Source organism: Oncorhynchus masou, chromosome 9 (genome assembly GCF_036934945.1).
Source record: "Oncorhynchus masou masou isolate Uvic2021 chromosome 9, UVic_Omas_1.1, whole genome shotgun sequence".
NCBI lineage: Eukaryota > Metazoa > Chordata > Actinopteri > Salmoniformes > Salmonidae > Oncorhynchus > Oncorhynchus masou.
The window spans coordinates 36,068,783-36,092,048 of record NC_088220.1 but is presented as its reverse complement, the minus strand read 5'-3'; the positions used below and the strand labels follow the sequence as shown (position 1 = coordinate 36,092,048).

General features: G+C 39.7%; 1 protein-coding gene across 2 annotated transcripts; it reads right to left on the bottom strand.

Moving 5' to 3' along the window:
- Positions 1-12,183: 12,183 nt before the first annotated feature.
- Positions 12,184-23,266, bottom strand: LOC135545951 (fibroblast growth factor 18-like). Of its 2 annotated transcripts, none has more exons than XM_064973957.1 (5): positions 22,363-23,266; positions 22,154-22,190; positions 17,846-18,023; positions 15,776-15,882; positions 12,184-12,858 (listed from the first exon to the last, which is right to left on the bottom strand). In XM_064973957.1, the coding sequence occupies exons 1-5, from the start codon at positions 22,392-22,394 to the stop codon at positions 12,580-12,582; spliced, it is 633 nt and encodes a 210-aa protein (XP_064830029.1). In that variant the 5' UTR covers positions 22,395-23,266; the 3' UTR covers positions 12,184-12,579. The 2 variants fall into 2 exon arrangements, with proteins under 2 accessions (XP_064830029.1, XP_064830031.1); XM_064973959.1 differs by having other exon boundaries at positions 17,855-18,023.

The window sequence follows — 23,266 nt, the reverse complement described above, 5'->3', positions numbered from 1 at the left end:
AGTTTTCATGCTCATCGAATCATTCAGTGACCACTCGTGCCCTGTTAATTGGGGCATTGTCATCCTATGGGGGCATAGCCATAGTAGCCAAGCATTTTCATACATGACCCTAAGCATGATGGGATGTTAATTGCTTCATTAACTCAGCTACCACACCTGTGTGGAAGCACCTGCTTTCAATATTCTTTGTATCCCTCATTTACTCAAGTGTTTCCATTATTTTGTCAGTTACATGTACTGTATGTGGTTGTCTCACCGAGCTATCTAAGATGTGTGCACAAACTGTAAGTCGCTCTGGATAAAAGCGCCTGCTAAATTACCAAAACGTAAACAGAAAAATGTAAATGGCCCTATAAGGAAGCTATAAGGGTAAGTATATGGAAATGGCCTATGTAATTACATTGCAGCAGGAATGTTAGTACAGGCAGTTACATGGCAATTACCATTGTTCATTCTGTTTTCCAAGAAGATCACAAGCGAGTGTGAAAGTACCCATAGCTGCATGTGTTTACTCGTCCGCTACTATGGTAATTACGTCGATTGTTCTGCTTGTACTTGCTGTAGTATACGAACTACGTAATGTTAGCGTGACTCACTTCTTTATTGAGTAAATAAATCAAAACGTGTCTTCTTAAAACACAATAGATGTTACAATCCTTTCATTCCATCCTTATACATCTGTATTGCTACTCATCTTCGGGAATGCATGTCTCAGGCAGGCAGGTAGTGGTGAGTCAAGTAACCGGTGAGGTAAAGAAAACGATAAAAAAAAAGGACTTTAACATGTGTGGGTTCTCTAGCTGGGGGACTCAGTACTCCACTATATTGAAAAGAAAAAGAAAGACACTTGATAAAAAATACCATTCAAATCGAGACTTGAAGGCAGTCAAGCTCTGTTTCCAGCACACATCATCCAGAAGACATCTGCCAGAGCTGTACATGATGGAGCAGTGTGGATACAGCAGCGGCCTCCACATTCAATACGCTTTAGTCATTCATTAAATAGAGGGAATTCCCCCTGACTCTGATAGTTGACACTGATGCCAACAAGAATTATTGCCAATGTGTTATACACTACTGTATGTAAGGTATCATTGTCTCGAAGATAAATCAGAAGGCTTTAGTAAATCTTGCCGTAGCCCTTTCCTGCAATCAATGACAAAAAGTGCCCTCTTTGGCCTCATGGGTGGAATGTTATTAATATTTATAATTTCAGAATGAATAAAGGTACATTATTTTACAATGAAAATCCGGTGTTTCTATGTGAAACAGTTTTGTTATAGTTCAGTCTTATGTGATGCATATGAAGAGGTAATTTTGGAATGCAAACTCAAAATTGAATACATTTGAACAAACCAATGTTTAAGCCTGTAACCATGTGTTTGAGGTGTATACTTAGGTGATCCTGATTTAGCCCACTGCAGTAAAAGGTTACTAAGTGAGGGGGGGGAGAGAGAAGATTTATTGATACCGAACTGTGGTCACAACAATACAATGGGCATAAAAGTCAGACCAACAACATTGGTTGACGTTAATTTCCTCATTTATTTGCAAGTGATCAGCCATCAACATTTTTCAAAACATTTTGTCAACTTGCATGATCATAGTTTGAAGAGACATGGAGGTCTATGAGAGTGACCAATTTACTGTCTTTCTTTCCCGGTCGGTGCCACAGCGTTGACAAAAGGCAGTTGCATAATCTGTCAGGTTCTCAGGTGACGTCCCTCGGTCATGGCTGTGTGCCCACAGTCGGCTGTTTTGTTGTGATTGGGCTATGCTGATCCGTTTCATTAAGAGGTAACCCAAGACCTCGTATCTCAGTTTCACCGCCTTGCAGGAGTCCCCTGGGTGTGCAAACAAAGCCAGTGGGGTCCTACATGGGGTACACCTCAGGAGTGGGGTTGAAAAGAGAAGGCTGGTTCAGTTTACTGTAAACACAGACAGACAGGGGTACTGAGGAGGTCACATGCATGTGTGGGCCCTTCTTATGTTCCCTACAGGACATGTTGGGTTAAAAGACATTGTTCTTCACAATGGAACAACTCAGCCATGTTCAACAGCCAACATATCGTTGTCATGTTTTTACTGACCTGTATTTCTTGGTCTTTCTATCTCATGCAGTACAATAAACACAGGTTCCACATTGATTGAAAGAACAAGCTGACCTGGAAAAGGTATTGACCGTTTCTTCTTTTCTAAAACATTTATCTTATGGAAAAACAGACATCAGCTAATATAGCAGTATTTGTAGTGGCAATTCCACGAACTATTCAAACAAGTGACTCGCCTAACAAAGGATTTTTCAGCATGACTCTTCAAGAAATCTTTAAGGTAGCCTGTGCAGCCGTCCATGGGTCATTAGTCGGCGTTCACCTGAGAAAAGATTGATTTGGTGTGTCGTTTCTCACCTTGACCCCGGACACTGTCCAAACACTTGCAGTGGCGTGTGTGTGTGTGTGTGTGTGTGTGTGTGTGTGTGTGTGTGTGCGTGCGTGCGTGCGTGCGTGCGTGCGTGTGTGTGTGTGTGCGTGTGTGCGCGTGTGTGTGCGCATGAGTGCACGCGTGTGTGTTTGTGCGGGGTCAACTATGTGTTGAGAGAAGGGTGTCCTATGTGTGTGAGTGCTTTGGTTTGCACCTGAGTAAGTGAGCAAATATGCTTTCAAAGTCCAGTAGTCTGTGATCCACGGAGACCACCACACAGCCGCTAATCCCGTTCATCACAGCCAAGGCAAACACATTAGGCACACAACATCAACACCCAGGCGAAGAGCCCCATTGACGAATCCTTCAGTCTTTCACAATGGACCCAGGAGGATAAGCCAGTGTTATGCCTTAAACAGGTTGGAAAATGTATTTGATAGAGGATCCTCGTTGCCTTCTAAATAAATCAATGTTTTTTCTGTTTTATAAATTGTATTCTTGTCTTTTGTTGTTAGAGTGGGTTGGGTCCCTAAGGGATCACGCTTAAGAAACTAGACACTACTCTGATGAATCAAGCACTTAACGATGTTGATGACATCATGGATACAGGTCAATGATAGGACGTAAACCGTTCTCTTCTTCCCTTGGCACTTCCCTTTTCTTTCTGTCATTGGCTCATTTTCACGACATAAGTATATCACCTGAATAACAAGAGTAAACTATACATAGAAAGCAGGCACAATGAAAGAGTTTCATTTCAATCCGCTCTGTGTTCATTTTCTGAAATGTTGGCAAATTAGCTTTTGTTGTTTAAGATTGACACAACAGGATAACAAACCTCGGTGCTCCCTACAACAACTGTTGGCCTATAGAACTTGAAAGGCTATCCCATGCACAATGGGACTAGACAAGAGGCCTCGGGCCCCATGGTCGCTTGCTCCGAGCAAAAGCCTGTGGGCTCCCTGCTGTTCTATGCAACATGCTGAACAGTCGGGGGTCACCCTCTGTTTGTTTAAAACTCACAGGAGCCCCATTAAATCCCTGATTCCCCTCATTTAGGACTTCCACGGGGACACAAAGGACAACCCTGGGAAGCGGCACGTTGCAAGGGATACCAATTATCAGGGCAAAGACACAGGCCAGCTTGTTCGTGCTCAGGGACATGTCAAGTCGTTGGACGACCCCCTTCGTCAAACCCATTGACCACAGCGCACGGAGAGGCATCTTAATTGGTGTTGGGTAAACAGATTTTGTCACAAAGTAGCAAAGGAAGCTAAGTAGCTGAATGTTCACATTGTCCAACCCCTGACCTGGGCTTCGGGGCCATTCCCAGACATCATTATGCTCCGTTACTTTGATTAATCGTCTCTGACTCCCCTTTACGGTAGCGGGAAATCCAGGACAGCAATTAAAAGCAATATTCTGGCAATAACCACCAGAGTAAATAAAAAGTGAGCCCTTTTCTCTGTGTACAATGATATGATAGTGGCGAGAGGCTTGGCAGACAAAATCATCAATTTGGTTTGTGTTTGGCTTTTTATCTCAATGTTTGTGTCTCTTTTTTACCCTACCCGGCCTCCCCCTCTTGGGTCTTTCATTCCATTTTAAAAGGGGATTTTATTAGGGAATCACTTGACATCATTAGTTTTGGAGAGCGGCCACAATGACAGAGGGCTTGTCTTGTATTACGAAAACATATGTCAGATCAGCAGTCGAGGACCGGAGTTCCGACCTCAGGTGAAAGGTCTGGGAATATTTCTTTCTTGCCAGTTGCTTCTGTTCCTTCTGTTCCCTTTGTCTCTGGGCCTTTCTTCTATCTTGGTTTGGGAGGTGTCCATCTTCTCCAGGCAGAACCCAGTCCCATGATTCATTATTACAGGGACTGACCAGTCACAATAGGACAGTGTTGTCCCACGGGGCCTGAAGTGTAGAGTGTGAAGTTCAGTGACCGATGATGGGCTTTTATGCCAGGTGACAGTGCGGAAATTAGCAAGAGGATATTGACTTGATCTCATCTGCTTCACACGCTTTATCAGTGTGATAATGCGAGTGAGACAGATGGGTACTGGAACTCACAATGTAGAGGGTACTAGGTCCACGTCCTGCTGTATGTTGGGAAGGCAGGGATGGACCCTACTTTGTTACATTTAAAAAATAAATACCGCACTTGCCACTATCATTGTCTTTAGAAAGACAAAGCCTATACTCTGTCAGATATTTAAGAGTATCAAATGTGAATGTTCTATAACTCATAAAAAAACACAGCACATATTTTCTAGGATGTGTAAAATTGAAATGATCTTGCTATAACTGCTCAATAAAGACATCTACACATTTTTATGTCACTACCTGAAAACAAGAGTTGTTTATCTGATATACTGTATAATATTATGTAGATCAGGCTATCAGGACATGGTTGTCTCTAAGTAGATTAACAAACAACCATGTGGCCTCAGCTCATTCACCCCCAACATTTGAGGGGCCACAAATATACTGTAAGTAACCTCAAATTAGTAGTGCTGAGTAATTAACCACGTTTTTGGTTTTTAAACAACTAATTTCCTGACATCGGTTCAATTATTTGAATTCCATTTTGTTATTTTTTTCTGTGAGCTCAATTCACACATTGCACAGTTTTTCTAGAGATAAATCAAATCAAGCCCAAACTGTGAGATGTATTAGAGTGTTGTAGTTTCCAACAGGTCAATATTCTACATAATTTTGCGGCAGAAAACGTGGCAATTAACTACAATGACCATAATCCATTGCGCGCCATCCGGTCTGTTTATTTTAAGCCTGCTAGACAAGAGACAAGAATGTGCGAACAAGAGAGATAGAGAGCAGTTCCCTCGCAATGTATCACTACCTGGAAATACATCTAAGTGATTGATAGTTGCTATTCAGCAGTCACAGAAGTATGCCTTATTTATTTTGAGAAACTACTAAAATACTGATTTTGTCAGACAGCATAGGCATCAGCTCTATAGAGATACGGTGATGGAAATTAAATAATAAAGTCATCATATAAAACAAATGTAATATTCACAACAACTGAACTATTTTATTAAACTAAAGTAATGTGAATAAATGATAGTTAATAAGTGGTCATAAGTAATGGGCGATCAATACCATCATTTGACTTTTATTAATTGTTTTAATTTTGTATTGTTACAGCATTCAACACATATAATGCATAGTGCATCATTAATGCGTCATTATTTTTTCATAATGAACCAACCTCAAAAATTGCTAATCCCTCAGCATGACAAATTAATTACATTTTTAGATAGTTTACTCAGTTATCACACAGGTAATAATGTTCTAATGACGAGCTGCTTGTAATATTGTAATATATAATTTTTAAATCATACTTTTGTATTTGTTGTTTGTGTACTGTATGTTTGTTAGTTTGTTTCTCTGGCCATGTTTGGAGTTATTCCTGCTTCCTAATGAATAATAGCTTTATTTTTAGCACTAAAACAAAACACTTCGAGATAAAATAAAATCTGACACTATATTTAGTGTGATAAAATGAGCTTTCAAATAAAAGAAGAAAGAAATGTGACAAATAAGAGCACCAGTAGCGAGCGGTACATGATCGGAACATAAAGTTGTATATATCCAGTTAGACTTACTCTTGTGACCCTCGCTCAAAACCTCGGTTCACTTGCTCTAGTGGTGCTTAGATGATCTGATGGCCAAAAGGCATCGCTCCTTTGAAGAGGCTTAGATTTGGCCTTGAAAGAGTCAAGGGGCTTTTACCCATTGGTGGGAAAATGCTGATTAATTGTGTCGTAGCCCTGTGAGAAAGTACGCCCAGCGCAAAGCACTAATTATGGGCCCTCCACTGCCCGAGGAAAAAAGGGCAAAAACTCCCAACAAAGGCTCATCTCATATCTCAAGACAATGAAGGCCGAAGAGAATAGGAGAAAGGGGAAGTTAATGAGGTGTGTCACCTGGCAGCTGCTGATAGTGGGAGGGGGAGTGTTGGGGGGACAAGGGGTATTCAGGACTATGGACTATGGAAGTCCTTCTGGAGGTCCCTTTTTTCCTCAGGGGGGGTACCCAGCAGGTTGTGTCTGCCAAGTATGTGAAGAGATACGCATGAAGGGCCAAAGCCTGGAGTGCCTCAAAGAGATCATTGCGGAAATAAAAAATCCCAGTTTTAAAATAAAATCCCGGTATATAACAACAACAAAACTAGGATCAGTTGCCTTCAGAAAGTATTCACACCCCTATACTTTTTTCATATTTTGTTATGTTAAAAAGTGGGATTAAAATTGACTTATTTGTTGTTTTTGGTTAATGATCTACACAAAATACTCTAATGTCAAAGTGGAAGAAAAATTCTTACATTTATGAAAAATGTATGGGGAAAAAACACATATCTTGATGAGATAAATTTTCACCCCACTGAGATTATAGATGTTAGAAACGCCTTTGGCAGTGACTACAGCTTGACTACGTCTCTAAGAGCTTTGCAACCTAAATTGTACAATATTTGCCCCATTATTCTTTTAAAAATTCTTAGAGCTCTGTCAAGTTGGTTGTTGATCATTGCTAGAAAGCTATTTTCAAGTCTTGCCATAGATTTTCAAACCGATTTAAGACAAAACTCTAACTAGGCCACTCAGGAACATTCAATATCGTCTTGGTAATCAACTCCAGTGGAGATTTGGCCTTGGTTTTAGTTTATTGTCCTGCTTAAAGGTGAATTTGTCTCCCAGTATCTGTTGGAAAACAGACTGAACCAGGTTTTCTTTTAGGATTTTGCCTGTGCTTAGCTTCCATTTATTTTTGTCATAAAAAACTACATTTTCCTTGCCGATGACAAGCATACCCATAACGTGATGCAGCCACCGCAATGCTTGAAAAGATGGGGAGTGGTACTTAGTCATGTGTTGTATTGGATTTCCCTCAAACAACACTTTGTATTCAGGACGTAAAGTTAATTTCTTTGCCATATTTTTTGTAGTATTACTTTAGTGCCTTGTTGCATACAGGATGCATGTTTTGGAATAGTTTTATTATATACAGGCTTCATTTGTTTCACTCTGTCATTTTAGGTTAGTATTGTGGAGTAACTACAATGTTCTTGATCCATACAAAGTTTTCTCATATCACAACCATTAAACTCTGTAACTATTTTAAAATCACCATTGGCCTCATGGTGAAATCGCTGAGCAGTTTCTTTCCTCTACAGAAAGTTAGGAAGCCTGTATCTTTATAGTGACTGGGTGTATTGACGCACCATCCAATGCCTAATCATCATGGTCAAAGGGAAATTCAGCTTTATTTTAACACATCTACCAATCAGTGCCTTTCCTTTCAGACAATTGTATGTGTGTGTGTGTGGGGGGGGGGGGGTATAGAGGTGAGGTACTCATTCAAAATTATGTTAACCACTATTATTGAACAAAGAATGAGTCCAAGCAACGTATGCGAGTTGTTAAGCACATTTTTACTCCTGAACTTATTTTGAGCTTGCCATGTAGGTATTTCTTTTTTTAAATGATGTAATACATCAAATTAACACTTTTACATGTACTCTATATCATCTATCATTAAAAAAATCTATCTATAGAATGATATTTCTCAAACAAACCACTTAGTAGGGGTCAACGGCTAAAGCAACTACACTTCAAGAAGACCCCAAAACATCAGTCTGTAACTTGCTCGTTTCTACATTATTTTCCATTTTAGCAGATGCTCTTATCCAGAGCAACTAGGGATACGTGCCTTGCTCAAGGGCACATTGACAGATTATTCACCTAGTCTGCTTGGGATTTGAACCAGAGACATTTTGGTTACTGGCCCAATGCTCTTAACCACTAGGCTACCCGCTGCCTAGGCACGAAAGACTACATGAAAATCTATTATTCAAAGAAAACAGACGATTTTCAACAAAAAAATAGTATATAAGCAGATTTATAATCCTGTAAAAACACTGCTCAGCTGTATATTCAAAGACAAACATTAAAAACATTGAGAATCACTAAATGTTCCCCCAGTGGATTTAACGGTCATAAAAGAAGACCAGTCAAGTGCGGTTTAACGTTTAGCTAGAATAAGAAAGACTGCGGTGTCTTGATGGTAAATGACGTGACATAGATCTACAGTAAATGGCATATGTAAAATGACTATATTAGAGCTTGGGTACCATTTTGGTTTGTCTTTGTTTTTCTCTAACCTGAGGGCAAGTTAAGTAGTCTTCGAGAGACAAAGGTGGTTCTATGTCTCAAATAGTGTGCCACCAAATTTCTGTTGACAGGGCTTCTTATTCAGTTTGCGGTTGCTGATGCTTGAATTCTGAGGAACACTTTGGTTGTTCCACTGACATTTGTTTGACTCACGTGCCACCACAAATAGAACAGATTTTCTCAAGACAGTGACAGAGGCCGTTGTAAATGCCATTCTTAATATGTTGTTATATGTTGATGGATGATGTTAGGAGCTGCGTTGAGTTAATAAAGAATAATTTAGACATTTTTTCACTATGAAAAGAAAATATCTTATAATAGAAGAAACTCTTTTGCCAATACTGCATTTAGAGTTTCAGTTCCCTGCGGAAGACATTTGGAAAGAGGATTTCATTTGAAAGTTATCGATTCAGTTCCGAGGCTATCCTACAGTGATCAATGGTTAACTCAAATAAAGGATTGGCAGGAGGTTAATTCAACATGTCTTCCTATCATTCCAAAAGGTTCAATACATTTGTGACCATTGGTGCTCGTTTAGACAACCCTCAACCTCTATCTCTCTTCTCTCTATATCATAACAAGTTGTTGAGGGACATTATTAATATACATATCATTCTTTCGTCATTGCTATTCTGTAAGTAATTTGCACAGGCACAATATCTGTATTCAGATATATTCAATTGTCAAATTTCTCACCCTGGTCTGTATGAACCTGTTAGGGGATTCCATAATTAAATTGTACGAGTATTGCACGAATATCGCACATGAAAACAATTGGCCATGATACATTGCAATGCATGACTGAACATCCCTAAAAACCATACTCTAAATGAATGGAATATTAGTTTCTTTGAGTTCTGGTTTGAGTAATGAGATATTTTACCTAGACATGGTGTTAAAGGAGAAACTTCATGTAAAATAGTACTTTTAAAAGCAGACAGAGCATGAGACATGTATGAGACCTCTAAATCCAATGACGGAATAGCGTCTTCATCTGGTATAGCTAGGTGGCTAGGCAGACTGCTGTGTGTCTGATAACATCAGTAGAAAGTTAAACAAAATACGTTTTTTCTTCAAAACTGCCATCTTTCAGTCTGACGGTTATTGTAAACACCATTCCAGCGCACAACATTATAAGACACACTATTCCACATACCTTCGCCCTGTTTTTTTTAGTAGGAGAAATGTCTCAAACGTTTTTGCCAAGAGAAAGCTCCCAACATTATATAAAAGTGGCATCATTTGTAGTAGAATAACATAAGGTTCAGTTATATCATTTCTAAAAAAAATACTTGCGTGAAACTACAGAATAGCAGAGTTCACAGCAGAGAACTCTCTGCTATTCTCTCAACACTCCATGTCTTTCAGCCTCATGGCAAAATATCCTCTTGGTAGTTGTAGTTGTGCCAGTAAGGTGCCAATTGAAACACTCGCTACAGAAAATATCTCTTCATATTTCCACATTTTGAATTATGACAAACTTCTTAGGAGATGTAAAACAAACTCCTTTCAGGCTGGTTTCCGGCCTTGATTTTAATGTCTGCATAACATCCCATGGAAGTTTAGGACATTTCAGTTATGATAGCAATTTGCGTAATGGGAAAGGTTGCTCAAGCCCACATCTAAACCCAGACGTTAGATGATACAAATATAATATTTGATTCAAGTGGACCAAATTCAAATGACTTTTGTTCCTTGTACACAAACTTGCCTTACAATCCCAATACAATTTAGCAGTTGTACACAGTGAACATACAGGCACTGTTCCTAAAACATAAACTCGATCAGAATATTAAAGACGTGATGAGAATTACCCACTGGGCAAAAGCTGGTTGACTCAATGTTGTTTCCACGTCATTTCACCTCAAACTGTAAATGTGTTGACGTTGAAAAAAAGGTGGATTTGCAAAAAGTCATCAACGTAAGGGAATTTCGTATTTTTTTTTCAACCAACCTTTAACCTAAATCAAATGACATGGTGAAATTTGTGGTTGACTTTGCGTTTAACTCACGTTACTTGACGACTCAACCAAATGTAAATCAAAACTATACATTGAACTGACATCTGTACCACTGCCCAGTGAGTAACTACAAATATCTAAGTTCTGTTGGATGTCGTCTTGGCACAGACACAGCTAATGTACTGTCAAAGTTCATGGTTAGGTTATAGTAAACTTGCCAGCCTTTACAACACATCCAATCCTTAGAATAGCTCTTACAATGATTCCGCAATGCAACATTTCTCAACCTAGAAATCTACTGCTGTTAAAAGCAGCCTTCACACATTTAGGTTTGTATAGTATATGAAAATGCATTTAGTCAATTTATATAACCCCAGTGTGTAGGAGAGAAAAGGCATGCATTTGCCCCTCAACTATAATACCAGGACAAGTAAACACATAGAAAAATGGTTTTAAATATAGTCCTCATTTTATTAACAGAGGCCAAATAAATTCATCACATTGTATTTACAAAGAAAGGCAATAAATATCTTATAATAGTCATAAAATTGTTTTGCATACATTTAAAAAAACAAAAACATAAATGTGTCATGTTGTTAGTAGCATCTCATACAAAACCTGTCAGTTGGTAGACAAATATATAGGCTACTACAGCTCTACCCAGGAATAGAGGCTTAACTTTGTCATCAATGGTAATGATCTACAATGTTCTGTAGGGATCACAACTCCCCTGGTTGTCAGGTCTAGTAATGGCTGCAGTCTCCTGAATCCAAAATAAGCATATTTCTGGTTGTACGGTTTTCAGGGTTTGAGAGTTAGGTCTTACAATACAGAGATAGTGGGTGGATAGGATGACTCTATACCTGTCTAAGTACACATTTGAACAATTCAGGGCTCTCGACATTATAACTGGCTTGGTTGAACACATTGTTAAAGATTAACAGTTTTTGGGATGTCTCTTTGAACATGGGTGCTTGGGGTGCACCATGAACAACCAGAAATACAATCCACCTTTTGGTTGTAGGCCTATGAAAAGCAGGGCAAAATTGGTGGATGCAGATGTTCATAATAACAGAAAGCTTGCTCTGTGTCAAAAAAATGATTCTGAAGTATATCAGATAACATAATGTAAGGCAATGTTTCAAAAGCTGTCCAGTATTCATTAGGCTTTTTTTCTCCAACTTTCTACCACAGTAAGACACGTAAGGCTAAAGGTGTGATATTACGTTTCCCATCGTAATAGCCAGTTAACTTCTGAGCCACATCAACTCAGGTTAAACAAAACTACAACCCCGTCTGTCTGATGCCTGGCTAGTCAAAGCATGTTGAATCATCAGTTGTACAAAAAAGAAATGTCAAGGAAATCACACTGTACACAACGTGTTCAGCGCATTCCATCCAGAGTAGGCAACGATTCAGGCAGAAGGTATCAACACGGAGGGAGAGTTGGGGGAGGGAGAGGGGGCACTGTCAAATATTGCACTCAAAGCTACAAAGTTATCTAGGTAGACTGTGTCACCTGCCACTGTCACCTCTTTCTGTCTCGTCTCCCTGGCGTCTGATCCCAGTAGAAATACGGGATCCATGTTGTCGGGGGGGGGGGAGACACACAAACAAAACTGACAGGTATTCCAATAAAATCTAGTACTTTCTTTTTATAACATTTATAAACTCATGCTTCCCACCCTCATTGTCAGAAATATGCCTTCAGTTTGCAATTCAAAGGAGCCGAAGATAAGCAATAAGGGCCCTTTGTCATCCTTAGTTATCCGATATAAATAAAATAAGACACATTATAATAATTATAACAACCCAGAAACACCCAACATTTGGGAGATGTTCAATGTTCCTGAAATATAAAAATAAAACATCTTTGAAATGTTTGTTCTTTTTTTGTCGTCGTTCTTTTTTTTTTTACAAAAGTCTTCAAGGTGTTTTAAGGCAAGAATCTCGTGATTTCCTTGGGAAAACAGTGTGTCTGATGTCCCATCGGACCATCAGTTAGTTTCGGGGTTCTGTTTTAAGCGACGCGCCCTTCGTGTCCGCTTAGTTACTGTCGTGAAACGGAACTCTTCCAGTGGGTCCACCTTGCCCTTCGGGTGGCGTTTCATGAAATGCACTTCCTGTTGTGTTTGTGTGGTCCGCGATCCTTTTTTGGGCCTCCCCTTCCTGTTGAAGCCTAGGTACCACCCTTTGTACTTGGCCGACACGAGAGCAGTGTAATTGTTCTCCAAGAATTCTTCCACGAAGACGCACTCCTGATTCCTTCCATTGAGCTGCAAGGGGAAACAACATGGTTTTAGACACTAAGCACCTGGTTTCCCAACACTGTGAAAAAACGACTTCCGCATTCCACAATGTCAAACCCTCAAGGAAACGTATTTTACCTACTGCCAAAGAAACATTTCTGTATGTCATATAAGCCAGAAAGAGATGGAACTACTACAGTTGCATAAAGTTGTTATTCATTCCTTTTTAAATTGTGTTTCTGGTATGGCTCTTGTAAGGACACATACACCTTACTAGACATTTCAAACTTAGCTTTTCTCAGTTTTAAACTATGTTTGTATTTAAAAAATAATTATACATTTTTGTGATATACACTTCCATACTTATGTATTTGGATAGTTAAGTCGCATTTGGACTGTGAAGGAACAAATATCACACCTCACAAAACACTGCTAAACTCCCCTGTTATTGGAAATGGTGAGAGGTTAGCATTTTTGGAAGGTATGATCTTTGTTCCTCTAACTTTCTCACACATCATTATTCAGGATTAATTCATGATTATCCATATTCATGGTAGCATCCACATGAACGTGGAAGTGTTCAGAAACATCTTCTATTCTTATTTACAACAAAAGTGACTCCAAAATTACACAATACACTATTCACTATTCAGTTCTGGGAAAGAAATTATCCGAAACAAAACCAAAAACTGCAAATGTATCCAACAAATTTGTAGAGTCACAAGCTTGATGTAGTCATTGTGTGCTAGAAATAGGGGACCAAATACTAAACTTTTAACTAGACATGTATAAAAACACCCTCAAATAAAAGGTGACATGCTGTCGCCTTAAATGAAACATTTGATCCCAAATTCAAAATGCTGAAGAAAAGAGACAAATTTTTAAATGTTAGCTTCACTGTCCAAATAAATACGGAGGGGAGTGTACATGCTGCTATTCAGTGGTGTAACGTACTTAAGTAAAAAATACTTTGAAGTACTACTTAAGTCGTTTTTTTTTCGATATCTGTACTTGACTATTTTTTATTTTTTACAATTTTTACTTCCCTACATTCCATATGTACTTTTTACTCATTACATTTTCCCTGACACCCAAAAGTGCTCGTTACATTTTGAATGCTTAGCAGGACAGGAAAATGGTCTTCAATTCACACTCTTATCAAGAGAACATCCCTGGTCATCCATACTGCCTCTGATCTGACAGGCTTACTAAACACATGCTTCGTTTGTAAATTATGTCTGAGTGTTGGAGCATGCCCCTGGCTATCCATAAATTAAAAGAACAAGAAAATGATGTGGTCAGCTTTCATTAATAAAATTAATTTTAAATTATTTATACTTGTACTTTTGCTTTTGATACTTAAGTATATTTTAGCAATTACATTTACTTGTGATGCGTAAGTATATTTAAAACCAAACACTTTTAGACTTTTACTCAAGTTAAATGTTACTGGGTGACTTTCAAATTTACTTGAGTCATTTTCAATTCAGGTATTTTTACTTTTACTCAAGTATGACATTTGGGTACTTTTTCCCTAGCTGCTGCTATTTTACATGGCGCCACCTGGTGAACAAGAGGTATAATTGCAATGGCAATGCTGCTATGAGGCCATTAGCCTGTCAAAGCAGTGTGATGATTGCAGTCTATAATTGACTGGTGGAGGATCAAAAGGACAGCACAGGTTACGTAACAGGATGCCAGTGAGTTATCAAAAGATTTCTGTCAGGGGTACACTAAGAAAAGCACTCTCCATCCTGGCTTGTATGTTCGGCAAGTGAACATAAGAAGATTTTCATTCCAAAACGCTATATATTTTTTATTTACCTTGATTTAACTAGGCAAGTCAGTTAAGAACAAATTCTTATTTTCAATGACGGCCTACATCCACCAGGCTCTGAGAAAATAAGTAGTGCTGCTTGGTTTTACACAGTTAAATGTAACAAATAACTACATAAAAAAAAATGAAATGCACAAATTATACATTTGTGACATCAATATTGAAATATAGAAATAAATAAATACAGTAATATGAGGTCGGTATGTAAAACATTTACATTTGACATTTTAGTCATTTACCAGATGCTCTTTTCCAGAGCAACTTATAGTAAGTGCATTACTTTTAAGATAGCTAGCTGAGACAACCACATATCACAGACAAATATATAGGATACAAACATTCCGTTCCAGCTAAACAATGGATATATAGGGGTTTTGCTAAAAAAAAATAGAACAATAAAAATCATGAACAAATTAAATTTTAAAAATGACGAAAGTCTATTAATAAAAACATCTGATAAGAGTAATATTTTACACACATATGAAGGAACTCATAAGCAATCATTTCTGATGAAAAAACACAAATGTGAAACATTTGTGGATATAGCGTTTTGAAAATAAATTGTTGGCATCTATTTATGTCTTATTATTGCACAGCGATGTATGTCTAAGTCTTGCTAAAATATCCTTAAAGGGTAAATCCACAGTTGGAAAAAATAACCGCCACGGTTTCGGTAACAAATCTACGGAATGGAGGATGGAGAAATGTAGCCACTCTTAAATTCATAGACAGCGCTATAACGCAAGGACAGAACATCCATGATATCAACATTATAATTGTCTTGCAACTATACAGTATCAAGTTGAACTAAGCTCATGAAGCACGCTATATTCTTCAAGAATCAATGTGTACATGTAATTCATTTAGAAGTCCCAACAGATGTAGCAACTGTAGATTCCCCCTTTAAAGAGGATCTTTATCACACATAATAATAACAATAAAAACGTATTGTGTAAAAGTATTTGTTCTAATGTTAGTTATAGTAATGGCTTCATCCACTGGAATCACTCAAAGAATCTGTTATTGGCACTAGGCAAAACATGTATTTCCTTGGGTTAGAGTTGCCCCATTCTCTAGCAAGCGAGTAACAACCAAGGATATGCTTACCTTTCCAACTATTTTGCCATTCTTGTTCATACAGATGTAATACTCACTCTCCTTCCCTTTTATTCGAATATGGCTCCCAAAGGTTTCCGTCTCGACAACAAGAAGAGCTACAAGGTGAAGGAGAAACACATTTACTTAATGAATACTTATAGCCACTTACAGTACATTCGTTAAGTTGATACAGACCACTTGAAACAGATAATAACTATTGGTTCATGAAATATACTCTATAATAGACTTCGCCATCGCCACAGAATAACAAATATACAACTTTAGCCTCATAAACATTTGAAAACGACCCATTCCAAACCAGAACGCCGGCGGCTTCTTTTGCTCTGGCACAACCTTAACCCCTGTGGGGTCACCTTTGTTTCTGTTCGCTCCTCGCGGGCAAGAGATCTGCCAAACATTTTGGAGCGGTTACGCTCCCTCAGGATTAGGTTTCAGGTTCTCTTTAGTCTGTGCTCACTCAATCAAAAAGTTAAAGATGATCCATTTGTTTAACACACTGGCCTATTCAGTGGCACTCAAGGGAACGGAGGCGTGCAGGGGGGGGGGGTGGGTTCTCCAAAATTGTCCTGTAAAACAATCTTGTAGGTGAGTGGGAAACTCATCTCAGAACTGACGTTGAGAGAGAGAGGGAAGAAGACATCCCGCCCTTTTAACCAGGGAGCAAAGAGGATAAAATGACAGGTGAGACTTCTCTGAATACACAGGTTTGAGAAACACATTGGCGCTCCTGAGAGGAGTTGGAGGAGCTGAGACAGAGACAGACACAAGTCAACACTTAGCTGCCCCTCTTCCATCCCTTTCGTACTATAATGGGAAAAAGCAAGCTGTACCGTGATATCCCGGGTTGAAGAGGGTTTTAGTGTAGTGTCGCTCACTGCGGCCAAGCTCAATAAGGAGCCCCGCAGCATTCTCAGCGCTGAATCGCAAACGACTGTGCCTCGAACTTATGCATGTACCACTGGAGACTCCAATTGCAACCGGAAACTACAGGTGCAACATCTGCCTTTTAAAAAAAATAACTCATTCTGCCTGTTTCACGTGGATTTTTTTTTAAACAAATGTGACTATGCATTTAGATACATAAGATGCTATCGGACAAATGGTGACATCAATTATGTGGGATTGCATGTGACACATTCTCTAGCCCAGCTCTGCTGCCTGGGGAGAATTATAACTCTGTCTTATCCGCGTGTATATGTGGGGTAGCTGACCTTGTAGTAGCTGAGGCTCCATTTCTCAGCCATGCTTTCTGACCCTCCATTGTGAGGTTGCTGTTATGACTGAGTGAGGATTAGTGCAGAGAGGAGAGAAGAGTGTCTTCCCGAGCCTCCTGTTAAATCAGTGTCAGGGAGTTCACAGGTGCCAGGTACTGGGGCTGAGGGGAGGGGGCAGGGTTGGCAATTCCTCATGGGGAACATTGAATCTGCTTCCACTCAAGCTCTAACAAGCAACGAGAGGAAACCTCGCCTCGGTGCATCTGTGACTGAACACAGTCGACCGGCGGTGTTTGTTGGCGACTCATACATGTGAGTGCAAACAGGCAAGCACTCCCATACAAATGCGTCTAGACTGCAGCCCAACTTTTAATAGAAAATGGGCCATGTCCACAGTGACAAGTACTGATAAACCCTCCACAGAGTTGAAAAGAACTATGCCAGGCATCACGCATAATTACTTTCCATGACAACAATCAGATGTATTTCCACCTCAATATAATCACCGACCAGAACAGTGTAAGGAACACAGCTGAGACACAGTGAATAAAGACAATATATACAGTACCTCTAGATGTGCTTTATCTGTGGCCGGACACGCTCATAGCCTCAAATTCCCACACTATTCATAATCTTAATGGCTTAACCAAGCAATCAAGGAGGAGCTGAGTTAGGGTCAAAGTTCACTCATTAAAAATGTAAACCCAACTCTGACCAGTAGCGGTCCAAAATAGGTCGAATGAATCCTGTGTCACATGGGAAATGTTTCCCGCAATAAAGACCATTGATGAGGGGAACTGGCTTGAAGCGTCTGTAAGTGAAGTGCACAGGAATTCTCCCGTACCGTACTTGCCCCCATCGTCTCCGTTGGCGTTGACCTTCTTGCCCAGGATCTGGACATGCTTGCCCGTGGTGTGGCTGTACAGCTGGTAGATACGGATCTGCTTCCGGCTCAGGTCGTCCGGGTTCCGCGTGTGGTTCTCAATATAGATCCTGAAATCGGCTGAGCTCTGTTGAGATTCCTGGAGGAGAAAGACATGACACAGGTGGTCATAGACCAGCTTTTACCAGGGCCTCTGTCGTGAAGCTCTGCTTAAAGGCCAGAAACTGAGGTAACACCTTGGAAGTTGTAAGCTGACATTTTTAAGTTCCGTTTGCACATTAAAACTGAGAGGTTTCTTCCACACAACATGTTTACAAGGTAATGAAACTGTGCGGCATTGTACATATTCAAAGGGCACACACTGTAGCAGTTCACCGAGAACAAAAGCACAACATGGTACATGCTTCATTATTATTGCATGTCTTTGTATTGAGGCAGCTGTCTATGCGCCCGGGGATATCTTGAAAACAGTATTCCATTTCCACAAGCAAGCAAGCCACTAGCAATTATACACCTGAAGCATCCATCCCTGTTACGCTATCATCAAACAAATATCTGCCTGAGGGCCCAGTAAGGCCCATAAATCACAGTGGAGATGTGGATGTGATGGCGAGAGGCAGCTTGTACCGCAGAAACACACTCGGAGGGGAGCCTCTTGTAACATAAATTCGCCATTCAAATATTTCACACTGTTAGCCTGAATGCAAAGGTCTGTTCCGCACTTACAAGTCAGCCCCCCCCCCCCCCCCCAAAAAAAAAACGTAAGAAATCGCTGACTTCGACAACACGTCAAAATGAACACAGCCTGTGTGCCCTGTCACCCAAACCCATATGTGGATGGGAAGGATAATGTATACTTTCGAAACCCCTGGAATCTCGATGTGCGCCAAGATCCCATTCCCCAGCTGTATCATGTGGTAATTACATAGTAACTGCCTTTTTATGTGGCTTTTCTCAGGTGGCTAATTATATACACATTACATACTCCAACTCCTTGTTGTTTTAACCTCAGAAAATTAATGACATTTAGTGAATGAGAGGGGAAATATGCTCATGGTAGAACAAATCTTTAACACAGGGGGGAAAACAAACCACTGATCTGAATACAAATCCCAGTAGTGTTAGCAAGGTGTCAGCAAAAATTGAAGCAACTAAGAAGCATAGTCACTTTTGGATGGTCTAGAAACAACTGCAAATGCATGAATTGAAAATATGAAACAATTGTACATCATGTTTAATGTAAGGGATAATCAACAAGGGGCTATGCGACTGACGTGGTAGTTGTGCTCCGCGACTGACGTGGTAGTTGTGCTCCACGACACGCTAGCGGAGGTACATTGCTTTCCAGAGAACACAGAGCCCCAAGCTGGCTATCCCTTCATACCATGGGTCTAATTTAACACATTTGCTGCTAAAAATGTGTTCATTTGCCAGTAGAAATGTGCTCAACATCCACTGAAGTATCTTGCAAGTTCACTAGATAGCAACAGTAGTTGACGTGGTAAAGAAACAAACAGACTTGCTGGTTTAGCTAACCAAACCATCAGTCGTAGCTTTCTATTATGAAATTTGAATTCAACAATGCCAATGATGTTTTCAATTCGACTTTTGCATTCAAAAGCAGCTCAAACATAGAACATGCAACAATGAACTATAGCTATTGAAATCTACCGTGCAAATATACTGTGCGTTATAGGGAAATAATACACGCTCTATAGTCCCCGTCAAGCCAATCAGAAACATGTATTCAACAATGCCATGGTACAACACTAAAATTAAATTGTTTGCCTAAAACAAAGATGCATCTTAATCAATAAGCAATTTTATTGAAATCTCTATGTCAAACTTCCTTTGAATTTAGTCAATGCTGAGGAGGAGGAACATTAAGGAAGTTATTATGACACCCCTCATACTTCCGTACCTAAGAAACAGTGCATCCAATAGAGAATCCAGGACTCCATTAAAAGCTTCCACAACTCTAAAAGAGCATTCAAAACTATCATAGAGCATCCAAATCTAATAGAGCATCAACATCTCCATTAAAGCTTCCACAACTCTAAAAAGAGCATTCAAAACTATCATAGAGCATCCAAATCTAATAGAGCATCAACATCTCCACTAAAGCTTCCACAACTCTAAAAAGAGCATTCAAAACTGTCATAGAGCATCCAAATCTAATAGAGCATCTTAATAGAGCTTCCAAAACTCACCACAACCCTAGAATGAAATGGTCTGTCTATTATACTAACCCACAAAGTTCACCACCAAGACAACACTCACTAAAAAATACTTTTAGGATAACTACTGCTTTGGGATTTGTATCAAATCTCTCCATCTCTAAACAAACATAAAGGTGTGTTTTGTAGACAATTGCATTTCACACGGAGGAAACAAAGGAAAGCCGCTGCAGAGGGCCGAAGGTAAACGCAATCGACAAAAAAAAATGATCGGGCCGTCTCCCTCTTCAAAGACGGGATGAAAATGGGTATGGTTGAAACTTCAAAAGTCTGGCACCATCTTTGCTGGGAAGCTTAGCCCGCTTGCATCTCAGATACACCTTACCGCCTGCGAACCCCACACCTTCTGACCTACCTCTTTTTTTGCAGAAGCAATTAGTCGTGCAAAGCATGAAGCATATATCGATTTATACATATCACCACAGATATGGGAAGCAATTCAAACTATAGTATTGTGATTACTGTCTAGGTTGGGGGAGATATCAGACAGTTGACACGAGTGTTGTTTTTGCCAATTCCTTTGGAACAAGAGCACATACCCTTACATAACCCAGTTGTCTCCTCTTTTTTCCCTTTTTTTTAAACCACCAGCTTTTTTCCTCGCTGATGGGTGTCTTTGTAAGATGTCCCCTCTATTATGAAATGGTAATGCCAGGTTTTTATAATCATGATCCCTTGACCCATTTGTTTAGAACATCTCCGACAGAGATGTGATGTCCAAGAGGTAGAATGAGGGATTGTACTCTATGTCTTCATCTATTGCAGCATCATTAGATGGATTGGGCTTCTCCTTTAATAATTTGTTTGGCATGAGTGGTTTGTTGACAATCTTAAACCTCATCTTCAATGCAAAGGATTACTTGTTGAAGCAACTCTGGAAATGTTAAGATTTTAAACTAGGTGATATCTTATCACCTCAATCAAGGGGAAGGGATTGGGCACATTGTATGTAATTACTTATCCCTGTATAAATAGCCTCTGACTTTTAATAAGCATTACATTGGAGACAGGGGAAAGAAATCGAGTAATTCTCTGTAATCCCTGAGAGATTTGATTGGCATCAACCCTGGTATATGATACTGACTAGACTACAAAACTAACCCCAACAACAGAGGCATGGAAGCATTTCGGGATGTGGGCTAACCGCTGCCTCTCACGGTATCCAACAATATAACATGCTGGTTTCCAAACTACCCTTTGTATCTGCTATTCATTTACACCAAATACATAATGACAAATAAACGGAACTAAAAATAACCAACACATTCATGCCCAAACGCATTCATTTTTTAAATATTAGGCAACAGTTAAATCTAACTCCATGCAGCATGTTACACTCCATAATAATAAATGTGGGTTTTTACTGACGTTTGCTATAGACAACCAAGTTCATAAATAAATCGCATGCGTAAAAGATGTGGAGTTAGTGCGGTTTATACTATTATTACAAAATAGATCCACGAGTCTGAAATTGACCAAAACAGCAAATTATCATTATCTAAACGTCCTTGAAATGTATTTTCATCTCAGTTTTTCGCTGTTTCAATGCTGGTTGCCTGGCTCAATTGAGCGTGGTGGGTTTATCTGGTGCACTCGGGGATGCCTCGTTCATTAGCGAGATGCAAAAGGATAGTTTCCTCTACATTCCAAACCTTATTTCCTTACAATAAAATGTACTATATTTTAACAAGGGTAGAGTTACTTTGTTTGTATTTTTGTTTGATGAAGAACAAACATCGATCTTTAATTAGGGAATTGTGTTCATCTTATCTAATTAAGGTAACACTAAAACGTAACTGAAATCTGAGAAAAAGAACGCGCGTCTAACCAAGGTATGTTCAAGGTTGCAAAGTAAGTAACCACAAGCTAAAATAGTGTATAGTTACTGTATCCAATTGTATGAGTATTTGTTCATAATAAATCCAGAATGGGTCCAGCAAAATCACTCTCACACACACACACACACACACACACACACACACACGCACACACACACACAGTGTTCAAAACCAGAACATTCAAATCAACCTACCTGGAGCTGGAAATAGAGGACCAGAAAATGTAAACACCTGGAGAGAGAAAAGGGAGGAGGGGGTTAATCACAAGCAATTACATAAAATATAAACGGCTATATCCATACCTGAATGTCAACGGTAGCAACTATGTAGCTTTTAGCGACTTCTATTGGTAAGAATGTACGTGTTTTGAGAAACGAAAGTAATAGAAAGATGGAATCCTTACAGGTATATGAACCTCGAAGGCACAACAGACATCTTGACTTGCTGAAATACACCTGTTTCCACAGTTTTAAAGCCCCGAGAGAAGTTGAGGATAGACCCGCCAGCGTCCTTACGCACACAATCCCGGAGGTGCCTTTGAATCCCAGTGTAATGATAAATAACTGGAGTGCAAAAATGTCACTGCATGCAACATTAGGTGCTTCCTTGTTGTAAGAAAATGATCCAGAGGGAAAAGGTAACGTATTGTTTCTTGTCCGCCTCCAAATCTCCTAGCTCCGCTCTCACGGTCCGTTTAGACAGCGGTGTCTTGCCAGGCGCGGAAATATTCAACTTGCAACCATTGCTTAGTAGATTTCCCCTTGTTTAAAAATCCATTGCGCGCACCCTCTTTCCTCCCAAAGGTGCTCCCCCAAAGATCAGAGGTACTTCAGTTCCGTCCGTACCTGCGGGGGATATCTACACATTGCAAGGATCATTTTAAATCTTCCGATTCCACAGTGGGAAAATGGCAAAAGGGGACAAGTGCGTAAAATCGAATATGAAAAAAAATATATATATATATTTTTACGTGGAATACCTCGCGTTCTGATAAAACGTTGGTGTTATCCAGAGGGTAGCTATAAATATGAAACCTGAATCTAACGCAGCTGCAGATCTTCGTAGCAGGGGCGATGGTGTAATGCCTGTCAGTGGAGTATCTGCGGCTAAGGATTTGGGCACAGTGAGGTTTTTCTGTTGGTGGTGGGTGGAAACGTGTCAGCGGTTTGCACCTGATAGGGTAATCTTTGAGAGGCCATCAGTTTGGAGAATGTTTTCCTCGAGTCAGAAATGATAGTGATTGGGAGGGAGTTGGTACAAGGAGGAACACACGAATTGATTGACTTGTTTTTACCTTTTTTTAGAGA

Excerpts from the sequence above, each read along its gene's own strand:
- LOC135545951 (XM_064973957.1), bottom strand. The coding sequence starts at position 22,394 with ATGTCTGTTGTGCCTTCGAGGTTCATATACCT. Across the intron at positions 22,191-22,362 it reads CCTTCGAGGTTCATATACCT|GTGTTTACATTTTCTGGTCC; the intron begins GTAAGGATTCCA and ends TTCTCTCTCCAG. Across the intron at positions 15,883-17,845 it reads AGACGATGGGGGCAAGTACG|CTCTTCTTGTTGTCGAGACG; the intron begins GTACGGGAGAAT and ends TTCACCTTGTAG.